Source organism: Carettochelys insculpta, chromosome 20 (assembly GCF_033958435.1).
Source record: "Carettochelys insculpta isolate YL-2023 chromosome 20, ASM3395843v1, whole genome shotgun sequence".
NCBI classification, from domain to species: domain Eukaryota; kingdom Metazoa; phylum Chordata; order Testudines; family Carettochelyidae; genus Carettochelys; species Carettochelys insculpta.
The window spans coordinates 738882-759725 of record NC_134156.1 but is presented as its reverse complement, the minus strand read 5'-3'; the positions used below and the strand labels follow the sequence as shown (position 1 = coordinate 759725).

Below are 20844 nucleotides of genomic sequence, written 5' to 3'. Positions count from 1 at the left end.
AGCAAACGTTAACCGGGTCCTTGGTGCACATGTTATCTCTAGTGCAATGAAATGCATTAACTCAGTCTGTCAGTAATCCCCAGGGCCCAAGCGACTGATGGAAAGCATGTTTGCACAATCAGAAATGACAGTGAGGCCTGTCTGCCTAGTTGTTGCAAGTCCGTTTCATTTCCCATTGACTCTAATCACTTACATAATTGCACACAGGAAGTTTTAACAGATGGCTTAATCTCAAAAGAGTTCAAACCCCAACTGTCCTGCTCCACAAAGAGGACTTGAGGGTCCAGTGTGCTGCTCTCTCTGCATATTCCAGTTAACAGCTGCCATGAAGGTCAGGAAGTAGGCTTGTGTGAGAGGCCCCATTCTGACACTGTCCAAACTGAAACTATTCTCTAGGTCCTGAGTATTAGGCAGCTACAGGGAGAAGAAGAAGAACTCAAACTAGGAATGCAAAAGTGAAGGTACAGGGACAGCTACTTGGATGCTATTGGTACATCTCACTTAGCTTGTGTCTATACTTGCTCAACAAAACTTATCATTCGCTGGTGCTTAACTGCACTCTTCTCCCCCAACACATTAGGAACATGGCAAGTGCGCATGTGAGTGCTGCTTTGCCAGCAGGAGTGCTCTCCAGCTGAGAGAGCAAAAAGGTGGAATATTTTGTTGGTAAAAGTACTGACGGACAGTGTTCATGCCTGCCAGCTGTCAGCCGCGGGACAGAGCTGCTGACACAGCCCTGTCACTAAGAGTGGTGTAGTGTAGACACACCCTTAGAGAAAGATGTGGTCTTCAGATGTGGACCTAGGCATATAGGAAGAGCCCTGGAGGGAAGGACCACTTAGGGATCACCTTTAGGGTTACATAACTGTGATGGGCTCGGGACATGCCCATCCTCTGGTTCTAGGCGTCTAAATTGGCAAAGGTGACTTATTCATCAGTTAGTAACTCCAGCTCAAGACCTGATTTCTCAGCTAACCCTCACTTTTTTCTCCGTGTGACTCAGACAAAATCATCCAGTGACAGCAAGAACCGCCACAAAAAGCCCAAGGACACCAAACCAAAGGTGAAGAAACTGAAGTATCATCAGTACATCCCACCTGATCAGAAAGCTGAGAAGTCGCCCCCGCCCATGGACTCCGCCTATGCTAGACTCCTCCAGCAGCAGCAGCTCTTCCTGCAGCTACAGATCCTCAGCCAGCAGCAGCAGCAGCAGCAGCAGCACTACAGCTACCCTGGAATCCATCAAGCCCATCACAAGTGAGTCAGCAGCCTGTAAGGAACAATGTCTGCCCCATAGTCTGAGGCTTTCTAAGCACCCCAGCAGGTCCCTCCTCTGTGCCTGCATGCCCGCTGGTGCAGAACTTTAGGGATCTGGGACTACATTTGGAAAACAGGCCTGGGCACATCCAAAGCCATGTTCTGACCGGCCAGATGGAGGGATGGCAGCCACATAAGGCCTCCTTTGATCCCCCTGAAAATGGGCAAGGAAAGATAAGTACTCTCAGTCCTCTCTCTGCATCCCCTCCCAGGGCCAGCAAGAGGGCTAGCATTGTACAGGCTCTTGCTCAGCTCCATCGTAAGGCTCCCCATGCCCTGCTCTAGTGTCGCCAACATTTGTTGCAATCACCTCGAGATGGAGCATTGTACACTGAAGCTGTGGGTCATCCCTCTAAATGAAGGAGAGCAGCCTTGATGTAGAAAGTCACTGTGTTTTAGATGGACAGGGATTTTTTTTTGGTCACCTTCCATAGAACCACAGAACATTAGGATTGGAAGGGACCTCGAGAGGTCATTGAGCCCAATTTCCCTTCCACAAATTGGTCCCATTTCCTATTAGCAAATGTGGCCAGATCTGGACATTGTTACCAAAAAGCTTCCTTTGGTCATTGCAGGCAACCAAGTGAGCAACTGATCAAAAGTTCAAACTCTTCATCAGCTCCAGTCACCAATGTGCCCCTTTCTCCAGTGAAAACCACCTTTTCTGGACAGACTTGTGTGCCATCTATCAAGCCAGGCCCTCTGCCTTCCAACCTGGATGATCTAAAAGTGAGTGCAAACGCCCTGTTAATTAGTTGCTCACAATGACACAGCACCTTACAATGACAATGCTTTGGACAGGGCCAGGAATGCCAAAGTGAAAGTGCATCAGACAAAGCAGGTCTTTGCCCACAAAAGCTCATGCTCCAAAATATCTGTCAGTCTCAAGGTGCCACAGGACTTCTTGTTGTTTTTAAAGTGAAAGTGATGAGCTGGCAGGAAAATGAACTTGCATGTTACTGAACAAGTGAATGCAGCAAAACGTGCAAGGCGTGGTGAAAGTGTAAGTGCCTCAGTGTTTCATAAAGGCTGTGTCTACACTTGCACACTACTTCGAAGTAGCGGCGCCAACCTTGAAATAGCGCCCGTCACAGCTACATGTGTTGGGCGCTATTTCGAAGTTGAAATCGACGTTAGGCGGCGAGACGTCGAAGTCGCTAACCCCATGAGTGGATGGGAATAGCGCCCTACTTCGAAGTTGAACGTCGAAGTAGGGCACGTGTAGACGATCCGCGTCCCGCAACATCGAAATAGCAGGGTCCGCCATGGCGGCCATCAGCTGAGGGGTTGAGAGACGCTCTCTCTCCAGCCCCTGCGGGGCTCTATGGTCACCGTGGGCAGCAGCCCTTAGCCCAGGGCTTCTGGCTGCTGCTGCAGCAGCTGGGGATCCATGCTGCATGCACAGGGTCTGCAACCAGTTGTCGGCTCTGTGGATCTTGTGTTGTTTAGTGCAACTGTGTCTGGGAGGGGCCCTTTAAGGGAGCGGCTTGCTGTTGAGTCCGCCCTGTGACCCTGTCTGCAGCTGTGCCTGGCACCCTTATTTCGATGTGTGCTACTTTGGCGTGTAGACGTTCCCTCGCAGTGCCTATTTCGATGTGGTGCTGCCCAACGTCGAAGCTGAACGTCGACGTTGCCAGCCCTGGAGGACGTGTAGACATTATTCATCGAAATAGACTATTTTGATGTCGCTACATCGAAATAAGCTATTTCGATGTAGCGTGCACGTGTAGACGTAGCCAAAGTGTCTGATGTGGCAAATGATGCAGTGGGACTAGAGAATATGCTAGGCAGGAGTCCCTTGATTGCCATCAGACTGGAGCTGGGGTCAGTTGTGCACAAGGTTTGCAGGAGAGCCCAAAGCGAGAAGCCCTTGAGGAGCTGTCTGTGGGGAATAACTTCTAGTTGAACAGCCTGAGCTCCTACTGCGTGAACTTCAGCACTAATCCTGCAGCCAGACCAGCCTCTGCTGAGAAGCCTTTTGGGGGAGGGAGGTGTGTGTGAAGCCTCCCACTGGGTTAATGTGGGTGACGTACTCTCACAACTCTTTCAATAGTCACAGAGATGGCCATCAAAACAAAAAAGCAGTCCAATAGCACTTTAAAGACTATGTTAGTCTGTATCTTTTTTGTTTTGTGAATTCTTTCAGGCTTTCTTACTTACACTAAAACATAACTGAAGTCCCAGACCAGTGTCTTGCAGAAGCAGGGACGTAAAAGAACTCCTATTATGCAGAGCCGTGGGCAAGTCACCCGGGAGACCTGAGCCATATGGGTCTAAAAGCACTAGGTCCTTTGGTTTAGCTCATGGCTGATAGCTGACACAAACCTCACTAGGAGGGCCAGCTGCTAGCAAGGAGACCAAGCCCTGTCAGCCTGCATTGCAGGTGAACTGCTGCGCTCATCACCCATTCACAACTCTGGCTGGTGGGAGGAGGAGGGTGTCTCCTCTGCTAGGACACAAGGAGGCTGGTAGACTGTGCATAGTGCCTCTAGTGACTGTGAGTAGCAGTGCAGGCTGGTGCTCAGCCCCATTAGGCAGAAGGCCAGGCGAGCACTCATTGGGGAAACAGCTGCATAAGGTGTATACGGCATATGACAGGAACCGTGTGTGTGTGTGTGTGTGCGTGTGCGTGTGCGTGTGCGTGCGCGCACGGGAGTGACTGTCACTGAGTGGCTGCTCTGCTTCTAGGTGTCTGAACTGAGGCAGCAGCTCCGAATAAGAGGCCTCCCTGTATCTGGTACGAAGACGGCACTGATGGAGCGTCTGCGGCCCTTCCAGGCCTGTGGTGGAAGTGTGGGACCAAACTTCAATGAAATAACGACAGTCACCTTTCCAGTCACCCCAGCAAACACGGTGTCTGGCTACCCATCCCAGCCGCCGCCCAGCATGCTGTCCAGCAGCTTCTACCAGTTTGGCAGCACCAGCTCCACCCCACCCATCTCCCCAGCATCCTCTGACCTGTCTGTCAGTGGCTCTTTGCCAGACACATTCAATGATGGGCCACTGACTTCACCCCAGTTTGGTCTCCAACCGTCCCCGGTCCAGGGCAGCACTGATGAGAGCCTGCTGGGCAGCCAGAATGGGGGGAACGCCCCACTGGAACTGGAGGGGATCGACACAGAGAAAGACAAGATGTTGGTGGAGAAGCAAAAGGTCATCAATGAACTGACGTGGAAGCTACAACAAGAGCAGAGGCAGGTGGAAGAGCTGCGGCTGCAACTCCAGAAGCGCAAAAGGAGCAGCAGCCTGGAGGAGGAGCAGCCACCGCCCCAGCATTTCTTTGGGGTTCCCATCAAGCAGGAGAACCCAGTGTCCAGCTGTCCCTTCTCAGCCAAACAAACTGCCTTGGAAGCCCAAGCCAACGGCGTGGACAAACTAAGTAACTGTGGCACACGTGTGGTGAGTAGCCATTGCCGGGAGTCAGCGGGCCAGAGCACCAGCACCTCCTCCTCGTTTCTAAGCCCCCAGTGCTCACCACAGAATTCTCCACTGGGGGCTGCAAAGAGCCCCCAGCACATCAGTCTGCCACCATCTCCGAACAGCCATTACCTTCTGGCCGTGTCGCCTGGCTCGCAAGGAGAGGGACGCAGCATTTCCCCACAGGCCAGCAACCGACTTCGCCCAGCACCGGTAAGTTGGGGAGGGACCAGGCTAAGGCCATTCTGCCCTTGCTGTGGTGAATGCACTGCTAGACAAGGCTGCTTCGGGGGCTGCTTAGCCACATCCCTGCCCTGGGTATGAGGTTGGGCACAGGCCATCCAATGGGCTCTCCAGCGAGCTCTGGCTTTGACTACCCTGAAACAGCAGAGGAACAGCTGCCCTGCAGCACTTCCATGGCCTTGCTCCCTGTCCTGCCCAGAAGCAGAGAGTGCAGCTGCCTCTAGAACGCCTCTCTCAGCAGCCTCTTCTCTGGCAGAACTCCAAGCCAGCCCAAGTGAGCACAGCAGGGCCACACAAAACAAGCCTGAGCTTTGCCTGGAGCTCAGCGCTCGCAGCTGGGGCAGAGTAGCTGGCTGCAGGAGCCCAGGCTCAATGCACACGTGCAATGGGAGGAGTTCTTTGGCAGAGCCAAAGGTTCCATCCCAGGAGCAAACAGGGCTGTGGTGAGTGGAGCAGCACTGGCTCCATGGCTCCTTGCCAAGCTGCAGGCTGCATCTTTGCATCTCTACAGACAGCTGCACCCCAGGCCAGGAATCCTGGGTTCTCCTCTCCAGGCCAGGCCAGCCGGCACACTACCCTCCTCAACAGCCCAGCAGAGAGCCGCTGGAGCGCTCATCCCCTAGAGCCTGGGCGTGCTGCCCCCTGCCAGCTGCCTCCGTTGTGCCTCCAGCAGGCAGGCTGAGCTCAGAGTACCTGGAAGGGCCAAAGCCAGAGCACATGCAGTGAATGGCCCCAGGGAGACTGCCAAGAGCCCAGAGACACTGCTCATGTTCACAGAGCTGCTCACTGACCAGGCACATTTAGGAATGAAATCACTGGGGGATTAGCCAATGCAGGAGCCAAAAAGAGAAGGGAGCTCTGGGACTTGGGGCCATGGGCAGGACTAACCCCTGGGGGCCCTAAACAGGAATATTTTGGGGTCCCCCAAGCAGCACATATTAAAAAGCAAACCGTGACACTGGCAGGGGGAGGAGCACTGTGGGGGTGACAGGCAGGGAAGGGAGAAGCTGTGGGGGTGACAGAGACAGGTAGAGGGGCACTGTGCAGGTGACAGACAAGTGGAGGGGTGCTGTTGTGGTGATATAGGTGGAGGGGGCACTGTAGGGGTAAGCGACAGGGGAGGGGGAAGGTGTGAGAATGACATGGGGACTGGCAGGGGATGCTATGGGGTGACAGGCAGGGAAAGGGGTGCTGTGGGCTAGCATAGGCATGAGGTGCTGTGGGTGTGATAGGCAAAGGAAGCTGGGTTCTGTAGGGGGTGACAGGCACTGGGAGTGGGGTAATATCTGAGGTGATACAGGCAGCAATGTCAGGGCTGTATTGTGGGATGTCACAGGGAGCTGAGTTGCACTGTGGCAAGCAACAAGACCACACCCTGGAGCAAGTGTAGTTATGGGGGGTTCCTCTGCACCCAAAACTCATGGGGTGCTAGCAGACTGCCAGCTGGACTGCAGCTCAGCGTCAAGCTGCTGTTGCTAGGCCTCGACGCCTAGCCCTGGAGGTTCGCACACACGCACAGGCTGGTGGCTGAGGGGAAGGGTGACCTCAGGCGGGCAGGAAAGGGCCACAGTTGCAAATAACCAGCTAGGGAGGGTTGTAACCTGGGGAGCCACAGGGTGATGGCACAGGGTGCCAGCTGGTATGCAGGGAGCAGTGGTGGGAGGTTGGTGTTAGCCCAAGGAGCAGTTGGGTGATGGCACAGGGAGGTGACAGGTGAGGTGATGAACCCTGGGGAGCCATCAGGTGAGGGCACAGGCAGGAGAGGCCTGGTTTCACTATTTTTATTGCCAGCGTGGCCTCTAATAATGGCCTGTGTTTTAGGCCTCTTGCGTTGGCCCTCAGGTCAGCTCTGCACCCAGCTATGGGTATAATTTGGAGTGCCTGACTCTCCCGCCTTGCATGGGCAGATACTAGCATTGGGGGCAAGCCCAACATTTCTGATTGAACTCTTTGGCAAGGTGGGCAGAGAGAGCTGCACGTGGGGGCGGTGGGAGCCCCTCTCCCTATTGCAGGTGGCTGGCCACATTCACTTCCGGGGGCTTAAAACCAGACAGTCTTACCCCAGGCCCAGCGGCAGATAATGTAATCAGAGCCACTCTTCTGCTCTCCCAGCTCCGTGTCCCACAGCAACCCCTTCCTCTGCGCTGAGGGGAGCAAGGCCCTTTGGAAAATTCAGAGCCTCATTCTTCGGGGAGTGAGTCCTTCCCAGCTGGGGTTGCCTCTCAGACTTCCTGTCGGCATGTCCCAGCCATGACAGAATTGTACGAACAACTTGTGCTCTGTGTCACCCAGGGAAGGAGGCACTCCTACTGCTGCTCAGCTGTGTGGGCTTCACTCCCATGTTAACGGACACCCGGAACTCACACGGCCCACCACAGCCGTGCTGCGCGTTGCCGTGATCATGTCATGGGAGCAGGCAGGGAGGGCCAGCCAGGAGCACAGCAGTTTTGCAGGGAAGTGGAAGGAAAGGGAAAGGAATTCGTTATCTGCAGGGAGGGGGTTGGCAGCTAATCTCTTCACACATTCCTAGTTCTTCAGGCCAGAAGGGACCATTCTGACGGCGTCTAGCCTGCTGCATGACTGGCCACAGATTCAGGGTATCTGTATTTCCCAAAGGGAAAATGGGGCTGGCCCAAGCCCCCCAGCACCCTCCTCACCACTGGCCCCAGCCACTCCCCCAAACCTCCACCCACCCTCCAGTGCAAGGCTGCTGCTGATCGCTCAAACTCTACTGATCCCTCAGCATAAGGCTGTCAATGGTTCCTGGAACCCCCAACCCTGTCTTTCTCCCTGTGGGTCTGGCATCTCTGCTCACCTCTCCCGCAAGTCTTGTTGGCAAGACCAAAAAATGTTAAATGCTCACTTTTGCCAACCAAGTTAGGACAGCTGGGACAGAGCTTTAAAAGGGGTATCCTGGCCAAAATAGGATGTCTGGTCGCCTCTCATTCACCCAGTACAAAAGGAACAGGTGTCCTGGCAGTCCCTCAGAACCTCTGCCAAGAAACTCACCTTTCAGTTGTAAGTCCATCAGTTTTTCCATGGCTGCCACAGGTGAAGGGCAGGAGATTTCCAGCTGAGAGGTATCAAATGTGAGAGTTTTGCAAGGATGCTCTGATCCATGTCAACCAGATTTCCAGGGAAGCCCATAGCATTGACCCATGGTGCAGCTGGCGATCTTTCAGCCAGGGGGATCAAGTGGAGGCAGAAAGGCTGCACCTTCTCACTGGCACATTGTCCAATGCTGCAGCCAGTCGAATCAGACAGCTGACTCTGGGCTGGGTGTCGAAAAAACAGCCTTGTACCAATTAGTCCCAGATCTGCTGTGTGAGAAGAGCAAAGGGCAGGGGAGGTGGGTTCACAACATCATTCATGCCCTATCTTTGTGCCCTTGCCGTCTAACTTTGCCTGGTATTTTTCACCAGCATATTATTTTGCCTGTTTTTGCTCTTCCTCTCAGTCTGGTGTAGGGATGTTCAGAGCTGAGCTGAATGGGGATGCTGAAAGATAACCTGCTCCAGGCCACTGCCTGTTAAAATGAGCAGGAACTGTGCACACAGAGGGCTCTGAATGAATTTCCCCAAGCCAGGGGAATTCATGACCAGTCTCATGGAGCCATCTGGCCTCACTTAGGCTGGTTTGGCACTGGTGTTCTACACTTGACTCCAGTGGAGTTATTCCTGGTTTTCACTGGGCTGATTGGCAGTTTGGGCCCCAAATGAAGGCAGAGGGGAGCGTAACCATGTGCCTGTGGATTGATTATTTTCCCTATATTTCCCCCATGCAGATGGCTACGCAGGCAGGTCAAAAGTTTCCTATTCCATCCCCAAGCTTTTGTAAGTCAAGCCCAGCCCTCTCAGAGGGAAAGCAGCCTCCGTCTTATGCGGATGCAGTGAAGCAGGTAACTGCATGGTTTTTACTTTCTACAGGAATAGCTTTTACCATTTGGAGCTGGTTCTGTTCTGACTGAGTTTAATGCGGCTAGTGGCTGTGCGACTGCAGCAGCTCACCTGGTCGGAAGCAGCACGTTTCAGAAAGAGGCTGAACTGACATCTTAGGCTGAAGTGCATAAAAGGTGTTTTTGTGCCTAGAAAAATCACTGGGACCCACCAAGTCAGAGCTGGGTGCCCTGACTCCCTCGCCACTGCATGGGGAGAGTTAGGCATCTAAGGCGGCAGTCTACAAAAGCCAGCACACTGGGCATGAGTTAGCCAATAGGAGAGGCCAAAGACAGAGCACATGGCTCAGAGTAGGTGCCAGCGCTCTCTTGGAGGTAAGTGCCCATGCTGTCAGCAAGAATCCCCAGGAAGGAGAGTACTGATGTTCTGTAGAACCTTTAGCCCAGTGGTTGGGGGCCTCACCACTGATGTAGAAGGCCCCTGGGTCAAGTCCCAGTGGCACCTGAGGGAGGTCTTCCTTGATGGGAGCTCACTTGAGGCTCTGTTTGGCAGAAGTGGGCTGCCTCTGAGTGCACCTGCCAAGCTGGGCCTCTCTTGTGACTTAGAGGCAGCCAAGCACCTCTCTCTTCCCCCAGTTTATGACTTTGCTCCAGGGCTTGGACAGGATCCTGGTGCCCCGACACACACGGGGCAGATGTCCATGCTTGGGGGGCAGGAAATTTTACTGCAGATTGTTAGGCGCGGAGTGACCCTAGGCACCTACAGAAGCAGCAGGAGTTTTGTGCATCACCATGGTCTAAAAACTGCGCCGTAGCTGCCTGACTCCTCCTGAGCGCCCAGGCACTGTACCAGTGTGACAGAGACACATTGGGACTGATTGTATTTTAAGTGAATACTGGGCTCGTGAAAGCTGCTAGGCTGACAGCACTGCACACTGATGGGACTAGTGACACGGGAACTCCAGTTTTTGGTGCTGAGATTGAGACACCTCAACTGGATGTGAACTCCAGAGAGGGACACAAAGCCCCGTCTGGAAACCTGGCCCCTCAGGAGGGTGCCAGCTTGGGGAGCCCAAGGCACTAGCTGCTTTGGAAAATCTTTTCTCCAGTGGTTAGTGCTGGTGTACGTGCTACGCCCTGACATAGTGCCTCAGCCTTGAGCCTGGGAGAGCTCCCCGAGATGGAGGGGGCAGCTCAGGCTATAGCCTGTTTCATCCCTGGCATCTCATGAGGCTACAAACAGGGTGAGCCTTGGTGCCGGCTCCGATGATGGGAAGTTGTTCCTTTGGTAATTGGACTGAGACCACCAGACTCACCCCACATGAGTCATTAGGCAGCACTAAATAGTGGCAACTCAGGGCTAGAAGAAGGGGAGTCATTTTCTGTTTAAATCAAAGGAAACAATAGGAAAAGTCCATTGTGTCAGTCAGGCTCCATTGAGCAGCGAGGGTGGGGCCATGGTGGAGCAGGTATTCTGCTGGGACAAGCGCTGGGTGTGCTGGATACAGGAGTCCCAGGGGGGCCAGGTGCATCAGACTCAGTCCTCAGGCTCCCAAAGCCCAGCTGCAAAGCAGAGATGGAGTTCAATGACTCTGCAAGGTGGCAGTGTGGTGCCCATGGTGCTGGAGAGCTCAGGTCTCCCTCCAGGGAGAGAGTCCTGCTCGCTGCCCCTGAGTGCAGCAAGTTAGGAGATCAGGAGCCAAGTACATCCATGCTGCATGGAGAACCCTCTTGGTCCAGGCATCCCCTTGGTCTTCTCTATCCCTAGCTGCCAATATGAGTCCCACCTCAGGGTTTCAGCATAGAATGGGAGCTTACCTTTCCTGCACTCCAAGGATAGCAAAGCTGCATCTTGTGCTCTGGCCCTGGTCTGAGAAACTGCTTCTAACCCCTGATCTCCTCTGTGGTGTTTTGCTGCAGCAGATGACGCGAAGTCAGCAAATGGACGAGCTCCTGGATGTGCTGATTGAGAGTGGAGGTAGGCAGAGATTTGATACCTTACACACAGGGCCCTTGCTGGAAAAGCCTGCTCAGCACAGCGGTGATGAACATGGGCCCTGCAGAGCCCCTCTGGGACACCTCTCTTGGAGGGTGCCATTGGCTGTCCCTGAGGAAGGAATGGCTGAGGCTGGCTTTTAAACTTCCCGTTACTCAAGCAGATCAGTGCTCTGGAGATGCCATTCAAATGTCCGCCGCTGTTGGGGAAATTTCCAGCGAACAAATCCCCATGCCCTTTTTATTATCCTGTAGTTATGAAAATACCCTTCCCTTATTGTCAAGGCTGCTCCCCACTCAGACACTCCAAGTGCAAACCTTTAAATCCCTTGCCTCTAGAGGGTTCTGCTTAAAAGCTTCCCAAGGTCACAGATTAACTGACCCTGGGAGGTAGCTGCCACCCCCCATATGACAAAAAAACATTTAAAGCCAAATATCAGAGGGGAGCTACGTTAGTCTGTATCCACAAAAACAACAAGAAGTCCTGTGGTACCTTATAGACTAACAGACATAGTGGAGCATAAGCTTTCATGGACAAAGACCCACTTTGTCAGATGCATCTGGCAAAGTGGGTCTTTGCCCACAAAAACTTATGCTCCAATAAATCTGTTAGTCTGTAAGGCGTTACAAGACTTCTCGTTTTTCAAACCAAGGAAGACACACTTGGCGTGTCTCCCTGTGGGGTAACCCGAAGCTCTTAATCCTCCCTTAGCAGAGAGTTTGAAAACAAAGAGGAAGAAATTAAGCTGCAATCTGACAACTGACCTCTCAGGCATGCATAGACACAGATCCTTCTCAAGGGCACAGGAACCAAATCATTGCCTTTAAACCAAAAAGTGTGATTTATTAACAAAACAAGAGTTATGTGATAAAGCATACCTGGTGTTACAGAGCAACTGGAAAAAAGAAAAAAAAAGGCAGGTTAAAGCACAGAGAATAGCTTCCCTGGGATTCAGTTTAAAAGTTACAGGGTAGAGGGGAATGGTAACAGAGAATTGGCTGTGTTAGTCTGTACTCCAACAAAACAAAGCAGCAGAAATGTAGCACTTTAAAGACTAACAAAATGATTTATTCAGCGATGAGCTTTCGTGGGACAGATCTGAAGAAGTGGGTCTGTCCCACGAAAGCTCATCACCGAATGAATCATTATGTTAGTCTTTAAAGGGCTACACTTCTGCTGCTTTGTTTTGTCAGGGTAGAGGGGAGTATATCAGTTAGCCAGAGAAGTCCTGCACCAAACCCAAAATAAAAAAATAACCTGATTGCATGTGACTAAACATACCCTTTCCACTTCAAAGCCCAGATCTCCTTGTGGCCTGGATTTTTATTGAATTCCTTAAGCCCTGCTCAGGCTTACACATCTCCGTGCTTCTCTCTTCTGGCCACACAAAAGAAAGACCCCTCAGCAGGTAACTGCTTCAGTTCAAAAGATGCCTTTCTCTCTTCCCATTGTGTCACCTGGCTGCTTGCCAACAGAGACCCCACCCTCTCTGGATTGAACCCTTTACAAGCACTCATTCGTGTCGCTTCAGGGAATGTCCCACCCACATCCATGCCTTAGAGCGGGGGTGAGCAAACCTTCCGCATCAGGCCCACTTTTTGTCCCTGCAACTAGCAGGCTCCCCACCCCCGCCCTGCAACCTAGCTAATGTAATCCAAACGAAAGGGGAAAAAGTGGCTACAGAGACATAAAACCAGTCACACATTTCAACATTTTAATGAGATGGATGAGCCTGAGACCTAGCAGCCAATCACGCTGCGCCCCCTTGCGAAATGTTATGTCCCCTGAGGTAGTCTGCCCTCCCCTGCCCACTTCGCCCACCCTGCCTTAGAGTGCTCTGTCGGTGCCCATTCCTCACCCAGTACTAGGATGCTTTCTCAGGGGCCCCAGGACAGCTAGTCACTCTGTGACCCTTCTGCCCCAGTCAGAGGGAGATGTGCTGATGCTAAGCTGTTAATCACACAAGACACACTTCTCAGGACTCTGCCAGACCTTACTTTGCCTTATAGGTGACACTTGGTGTAGTACCCCAGTGCCTGAACTCCCTACAAGTGCTTTCCCTTGGAGTTTGCAGCCTCTGCCATTGACCAAGCACAGAAATTACAAAGTTTACTATCTCCAAAGAAACGGTGAGCTCACCAGCCTCTTTGATTCAACTAAAATGCACACTTTGCTTAATATTACAGCCCCGAGAGCTTCGTGTGATCTAACGAGTTTATTAAGAAAGGCAGAGATTCCAACAATGTAAAAATGGACAATGGAAATAGAAAAGGTTACAAATAGAGCAAAGTGTAGCACTCCTCAGAGACAAACATAACGTTAGCAGGCAAACTCTTGGTCTCAGATAAGCAACTCACCTAAAGCAACTTCTCAGCATCTCCAGCCACCAGGGATAGAATCCAGCTTTCACAGATACAAGAAGTTGTGCTTTTTGCTCAACAAAGGGTGAAGCCCTTCTTAAAGTGCAGTAAACCTTGGCAATGTAACCTTTGAAAGTGTGCCCTGGCCCCCATAAAGTCCTTCTTTGCTGCTGCATCCTCTCTGGGGAGCTGAAAGCCTGTAGCTCCTGTTAACATCTTCATCCTGTTTGCCTCAGATGCAAATGTAGTTCCCACTGACGTAGGCAGGTGTTACACCTGAGACACATGGAGCCAGTAAAGCAACATTTCTTTGACGGGGAGCACCTGAGTTATCGGCCCTGCCTGTTTACCTTGTGCAAACCTATTTTTAGAACATACGCACAGCTTCTCGAATAACCCCTGCCAAGGCGTCCCATGATGCTTATGCGGATCAGGAGGATGTAAGTTTCCGTTTGGCAGCTCCTATGACAGATCAATACTATCCCAGCAGTATGCTGGCTAAAGAGCCTTTGTCAGGCTTTGCTCACACAGCGCAGTGAACCGCTCATGGGTTGTGTGTCGCACAGTGCCCATTCCCCATGGCCCTAGCTGGCAAAGCATTGCCTAGGCCCATGCGTTTGGGAAACATTGGTTTTGCCCCTTGTCCATGCAGCCCATCTGCAAAGAGGCAGCACCTGCTGTGATGATGGCCTATGGGGCCACTGGCTGCACCCGTCCTGTGACAGGTTCCTTCTGGGATGCCACCTGAACTGGGGTACCACTGAGCCCCCAGTACACCAGCCAAGGCTCCCTGTTACTCTGTACTGCTCTGACAAGCACTGCACCTGCCTACATACAGGTGGGGGGGACCCTGCTGGAGTTGCATTCAAGTATGCTCTTTGACGAGCCCCTGCATGGGAAGGCTTCAGCTAGGAGACCTTCCAGTTTCTGTGGGATACACACCCCTCTGGAGTATAAACCAAACGTGAGACCATCTTGTACTGCACAGGGACTGGTACAAAGTGAGCCCGTAACACGTGCCCCCTCCCTCAATGCGAAGAGGAATATGCAACAACTTTCTGCCCTGAGTTATGGTTTCCACAATAAACTGGACTAACTACTAAAGATAGAGTTTACTTGATTATAAGAAAGAGAAAACTCATTAAAGCAGGTTACCTAGCAAATAAACGAACGCCACAAACTAATACACTAATTAGACTGAATACAAATAGCAGCCACTCACCCTCAGCAATGATACAAGCAGGCTGCGGACTCTGAAGGGACCATTTGCACTTGCCTTCAGCTTGGAATCCCCAAGTGTTCCATTCACAGACTAGAAGGCCCTTTCGCCTGGCTCCAGCACTTGCCTGCAGTAGGCTTTGTTCCACCTCCTCCTCTTTCTCAGGCAAGTCTTTAACATTTCCCTGGGCGCTCAGATCTTTACTAGGATGCCATCCTGTCTTAAAGAAACGGAGATAATTTGCATAAGTACATCAGGAACAGCATTTTGCAGAAGAGATCTGGCCTGGGATAGCCCCTGTCCCCTTCTCTTTGTTCCCAAGAGGTCAGTTTGGGACTGTGTCCCATCAGTTCCCTCTGGACACCTGAGCCACAGGTTGTGTTCCTGGGAGCACAGACTCTCACCCAGCAAACCTGCCCTGGGAAAACTTCCCATGTAATCAGTGAGGGACATTCACATGCTCCTCCAACTTCCTTCTTAACTTTCTCTTGTGTCCCCCTCGAGGACGCACCCTCTGTGCTCTCTAGAGAGGGATCTAGCCCCTGCTCGGTTGTGACGAGCTCACCTATGAGGGGAGGGGCAAAGAGACAATTGCCCCAGGGCTGGCCATTCATTTGGACCCAGAGCTCCTGGCCGCTGAGCCACAGGCCCCTTTGAAGAGCTGCCAGAGCGCCAGCTGTGTGCTGCACAAGGGGGCTGGGGGAGGCAGGCCCGTGCAGCAAGGTGCCGCAGTCTGGACAGTGCGAAGGGCTGACTACCTGAGGCCCTGCCCCTTCTGGGGGCACATAGCCAGAGCAATCCTTTCACTGGCAGGCACTGTACCCTCCTTCCTCTCTGCACTGGGTTGGCCTCCAGCCATGGAGCCCAGGAAACCCTCACCCATCTCAGTGATCTCTAGGAGTCCATGACCTCCTCTGGGCTTCCCGCTAGGGCACATCTCCCTGTGCATGCTAGAAGGGAGTCTGCTCCTCGCTCCTCTTCAGCCTGCCGGCAGCTAGCCACCTGGGCAGGCAATACATTCCACGCCTGGGGACACCCTACCTTTAGTTACTGAGCACCAGAGCTGATCTCAACTATGCCCACCCCTGGGAACGTAAAGCTTCCCACTGCAGGCAAGGCATTAAAGAGGTGCACTTCCATTCGGCCAGCGGCTCCTGAGACTTTCTCCTTTCCCCTGGCCCAGCACAATGTTCCTCTTGGCTGCAGACAGGCCTCTTGACAGCCCAGACCACACTGAAACAACCATCCCCCACCAGCACTGGTGGTGGGTTATTGGGTACCACACTCACAGACAGCATAGGTGCCAAAACTTCAGTCCGTGGGTTGGCACTAGTGTAAGATATGAGGGTTTTGTGACGATCCGCTAACAAAAGCTCTGCCACCTGTCCTGGCAACATGTCTCTCTCCTGAACTGTGCCTCTCCTAACCACAGAAATGTCTGCCCCGGGGGCCCTCCACCTGAGTGTTCCTTGCCATTAAATTCTGGCAGCTGTTATGTGCCTCCTTCCTGGCTGTTCAGAGGCTGCTTTTACACTCCACGTGATCCGTGGCCATTGCCTGAGGTGCCTCTGGGCTCTGGGTTGCAGCCTTTCCATGTGTTGCTTGTGCGACAGGGCACTGATTCCTCAGGTGCCCTGTGGCATTACAGCGCTGGCCCCTGCTTGGTGCCTCTGTGCTTACAGGTTTCACCAGGGTTTCAGCCCTGCCCATCTGTTTCAGCAAAACCAACAAGAGTTTAAGGCATGACCTGCCATGACACAAAACTCACTTCTCCAGATGCAGCACAACACTGTATGCCCTAATACATCTGCTCCTCTAGGGGATCTGGGATGAGGACTAGAGTCATGGGCATGAGTACCCAGCCTCCCATTCCCTCTTCTTCCCAGGGGTAAAATGGGAACCCCGCTTTTCACCAGCTTCAGACCCCTCTGTCTACGATTTACATCTAATAGAGGCTTATGTTCATTCAAATGCATCAGCTAGCATAGCCCATTCACCAACTCTTTTCACCCTTTTATCCCATAAGCACTGGTTCAGATCATGGTTGCATATCCTCAGGAGTTATTCGTGAGCAAGAACATCACACATTTATCCACACTTGTAATACCCTTTCTCCTTCCCAACTTACCCATCAAAGCTTTTGAACTGAACTCTGTATGTGTCGGGTGTAATGTGTAATGGGTGCTCAGGTAAACAAAGAGTCTGGCAGCCCACCAGGAGCTACCTGTGGAGACCCACATCCAGCCCACAGGCTGCTTACTGCCTGCCTCTGTTCTACTTGCTTCAGTTCCAAGCCTCTTTGTGTGCCACTTCTTGCGCATTCATTTCCAGTGCTTTTAATTCTGTTTGTCTTTTGCGTTCATTCTTCTCATCTTCCTGTAACCCGCACAGCTCTGGCTTCTTACTGCGTTTACCTTCATTCGTGTTCCTGCCTTTCTGTCTCGCCTTCCTTTTCCCCAAATAAGGACACAGGAAACGACCAGTCAGTCACCTCGGACTGTGTGGAGCCACCACATTTAAATCTCACTTAAAATCACCACACCCGCATGACGTGCAAATCTCTCTCAGAGCCAAAAGCTGTGCATATGATGTCACTCGCTGCACCACTGTGACGGGTCCCCCATCACCCGGGCTCCACCCAACCCACCAGCCTGGGCTCTCCCATACACTGTGCTGCTGTGACAGCCTCCAGCCTGCCCTTTCACCAGCACACACACAGGCAGGGATACAGAACAGTGGCACATGGGCACAAATTGGGGATCATATTCAGCAAAACAAAACTCCCCCAGTGACACCTCACATCAAACACATCACAACTGTGTCATGACCCTAGCTTAGGGCTATGGGTGCCCAGGCCACATGCCATTGCCTATCAGGAAAGCATCACTGATTCTTTGTCGTTAGCTGCCTCCCTGAGAGGTCATCGTGCTTTAAACGCATCTCCTGGCACCCACTCCTGAGTTGGGCTGGCTCCTTCTTCTCGGGCATTGCTGATTGGGATGTTCAAGGAGTGGGCCTAATGAGGCTTTTGGATGCTGAGCGGTTGTGCCATGGACCAGTCAGGCCACGCTGGGTTTTGGGGAGATTTGACAAGACTGCCCAGGCCCCAGCTGCCTGCTGACACCCTGAGTCGCCCCCACCTACAAGTCCATCGGCCCCTCCACGCAGTGCCGCACTCTCCTCGGGCTGGCTCACCTTTCAGCAGCAAGACCGTGAGATCAGTGATAGGTTTTCAGAGGTCTCTGGGGAACTCCTCCCAGGCACAGGGGCAATGTGGGGCACAGCACATAGGCTTGTATTGGGAAATCCCACTCACAGACTCCTTGGCCACAGTATGACTGCAGAAAAAAGTATAGATCAGTAAGCCAAGAAGGGCCCGACACCTAAAGACAGGCAGTTTGTGTTTGAGGAGCTGGACAAAAGGGAGCCGGTCCTTACATGCAAAGTGGGGGAGGGGGGGCGGAGGCGGTTCTGGGAGGAGGGAGGTCTTGTTGGTAAACAATGCTGGTTTTTGCCCTGATAAGCCTCTGGGGCACCAAGTGGAGCAGAGTCGAGAGACAGCTCTGAGGGAAAGCAGGTTATCACAGGGCTGTTGCCAGTGCAGATGGCTTGGGCCTAACCAACCCATTTCCTTTGGCAAACAGAAATGCCAGCCCATGCCAAGGAAGAGCGGTCCTGCCTTCAGAAAGTACCTCAGATAACAGTGTCTTCAGGGAACTCTGGCACGTCACTTCCAAAGGCCTCCACTCCTCTGGACCATGTTTCCTCTACCCAGCTCTCATTTGACCACTGCACAGGTGGCAGTGAGACTCACCTTGAAGTCCTAATAAATTCCCAGAGTCCCCTGGGAAGGGTCAGCGAAATCTCCCTCCTGAAGCTGGGAGGTGAGGAGCCCCACTTTGATGGGCTGATGGATGGGTTTTCCAGCAAGGTTGCAGATGAACTTCTGACCTCCCAGGAGATTCCCCTCTCGCCCATGGAGACCCAGCTGTCGCCCTCTCCTGCAGGCTCTGCCTTACAAATGAGTTTCACTGAATCACCCTGGGAAACGATGGAATGGCTGGATCTCACCCCCCCCAGCTCAGCCACATGCTTTGGTTCTCTGACCACCACGGGGCCCAGCCTTTTCAACATCGATTTCCTTGACGTCAGCGATCTCAGCTTAAACACCACCATGGACCTTCATTTGCAGCAATGGTGAGAGGTGGTGGCAGGAGAGATGGAAATGGTGCCTGCATACTGTACTGCAAACACAACAAACCACAAGTGCCTTCATTCAACTCTAGACACACCAGGGACTGAATCCTGGCCCAAAGAGCTTGTGTGCCAACCAGTTAGGGCAAACTGGAGTCCTTTCCCAGTACAGCATTTCTGTCCTTTTTCAGTGACTGAGAATTGTCAGCACAATGACTCTGACCCCTTATTTTTCACACCTACGTGGCTACTGGTGCCTTTGAAAAATGATTTCTCTAAACCAAGACTTTTCTTGACTTTTGATGTTGTTTCAGTTTGAGTGGCCGTTCGCATGAGAACTGGAGTAGCTCGTGACATAGTGTTTGGAAAGGAGACTGCAACAGGGAGGAAGCATGCCAGTACCCAGGGCATTGCTCCTGAAAGCTGCCTCATCTCCTTAGGAAATACTGCACGGCACACCTTTGCCATAGAGAAAGGCCCTGTCTAGTTGGGGGTGGGAAAGGGAGGAGGCCTTCTGGGCAGATGGGGCCATGCTTTGCCCAGCACAATGCCAAAGTGCACTGCACTGGGCACCTCTGTCCACCTCACAGAGCTGCCTTTCCCCAGCCCCATTAGTCACTGAGCCACTGAAGCCAAGTCCTTAGCACAGACCCAGCTGCTGCCCAGCCGCAGGCAGTGAGCACTGCCGTGGCAGAGATTTGCCAGAAGTCACCACTATATCCCACCTGGGCACTCCGAGGGAGCCAAAGCCACAGCGTGGTCCATGCTGCAGAGGCCCATTTTCACCTTTAACCCCAAGAAGGCCCAAACGACAGATGCCCTGAGGGCAGCTCTAGCTGCTCAGAAAGCTGCTGAAAGAACCTGCTACCCTCTTGCTGCCAATTTCCTTCTTGTGCTGTCTAGCTAACTCCATAGAGATGGCACCAGCGGAGGGTAAGCAAAAGTGTTGACTTGGGAGGTAAACAACCCACAGCTGGAGAGGATCCCTGGGGCTGTTCTCTGCAATGAGAACCGTAGAGTGAGTGACTCCTCAACCTGAATATGCAGGAAGCCCTGAGAGGAGGAGTGGGAGAGCCACAGAAATTACACTGCAATACATAGGCCCACGTGTGTGCTCCCCAGGAAATGATGCAGGCTGGAACAGGCCCCTCATTGTGCTGGAGTCCCTGTGACCATCTGCTTGTGCCATCTCTGCCCCCTCTACTAGCTGTCCCTCACCCTTTTTCTGTGTTCACTGCTACGCCACAGCTGCTCGGTACAGAACAAGGCCATCTGGAGACCAGCTGTGAATCCACAAGGCTAGAGGAGCTTGTTCTTCCCCACTGATCAGAGATGGGCACTTTGCTACTGCTCTGGCTGCAGCAAGAAGCCATTTGCTTTTCTCCTCTAAATCGCAGTGCAATATTGTTTGCAGGGCTCTCTGGTGAGACAGGGCAGTGATGTCACCCTTTGGCTTCCACCAAAAGATTTACTGTCTGCTGTTTTAGGGCTGCATCTACTTTTTAGGACTTACCTTTCAGCTGTTTGCAAAAGTAAATATTGTTGCGGACAAAGATGGTTAAAATATTTACAGCCTGTGTGTATTTAATATTTTTAAGTCTTTACTCTTTGCATTACTGGAAGGGCAGTAAACAGGCCATTCAGTCATTTGGGGACGAGCGCTGAGCAAAGGGACTGTGGGTGGCGTTCTCCCAGGTGGGAGACTTGCTGAAGTTTTGTTGGAGCCTGAGAGGAGTCTCTGCAGCCTTCTTTGGCATCCAGTGATGAAGTATTACGTTGTTGCATGTTGTATAGAAGAACACATTCCTAGTTTCTTATGGTCACTATTTAAAGCACCACTTTTCTAGTGTACAAGTGTTCACTGGGCACTAGTAGTTAGAACCATCACAAGCTGAAATTCATTAAAAGAAGTGAAAGACTTTAGAAACCATTCCCTGGCGAATTTTAATAGCACTTGACTCCAGAGTCGTTTAGCAGCAGCACTGCCTAAATGAACAGAGCTTTCCAGAGAGTCTTCTCCTCTCGACAAATGGTTTTTTCTTATTTCAAATGATGCTGTCAACTTAAAACTTGTAAACAGACACGGTTCCTCAGCTATGTTACCAACACTACCTTCACTATTAAATACCTTCTTGTCATTCTCTCTGCTCTCAGGTTGCTGCTTCATTATGCTTAGCTGGGACAAGGACAGCCACTGAATTAA

General features: G+C 52.2%; 1 protein-coding gene across 15 annotated transcripts in view; it reads left to right on the top strand.

The window, feature by feature from the left end:
• MYOCD (myocardin) overlaps positions 1-20844 on the top strand; it is a 295350-nt gene that overhangs the window by 268100 nt on the left and 6406 nt on the right. For 6 of the 15 annotated variants that reach the window (XM_075014388.1, XM_075014381.1, XM_075014384.1 and 3 more), the window contains 8 exons: positions 1004-1257; positions 1893-2046; positions 4006-4947; positions 8762-8875; positions 10793-10850; positions 12166-12276; positions 12878-12997; positions 18092-20636. In XM_075014388.1, coding sequence (XP_074870489.1) covers positions 1004-1257; positions 1893-2046; positions 4006-4947; positions 8762-8875; positions 10793-10850; positions 12166-12276; positions 12878-12997; positions 18092-18648 — 2310 coding nt within the window. In that variant the 3' untranslated portion in view covers positions 18649-20636. Of the gene's footprint in view, positions 1-1003; positions 1258-1892; positions 2047-4005; positions 4948-8761; positions 8876-10792; positions 10851-12165; positions 12277-12877; positions 12998-18091; positions 20637-20844 lie in introns of those variants that run through there. The other 9 variants (XM_075014382.1, XM_075014387.1, XM_075014386.1 and 6 more) reach the window with 9 other exon arrangements.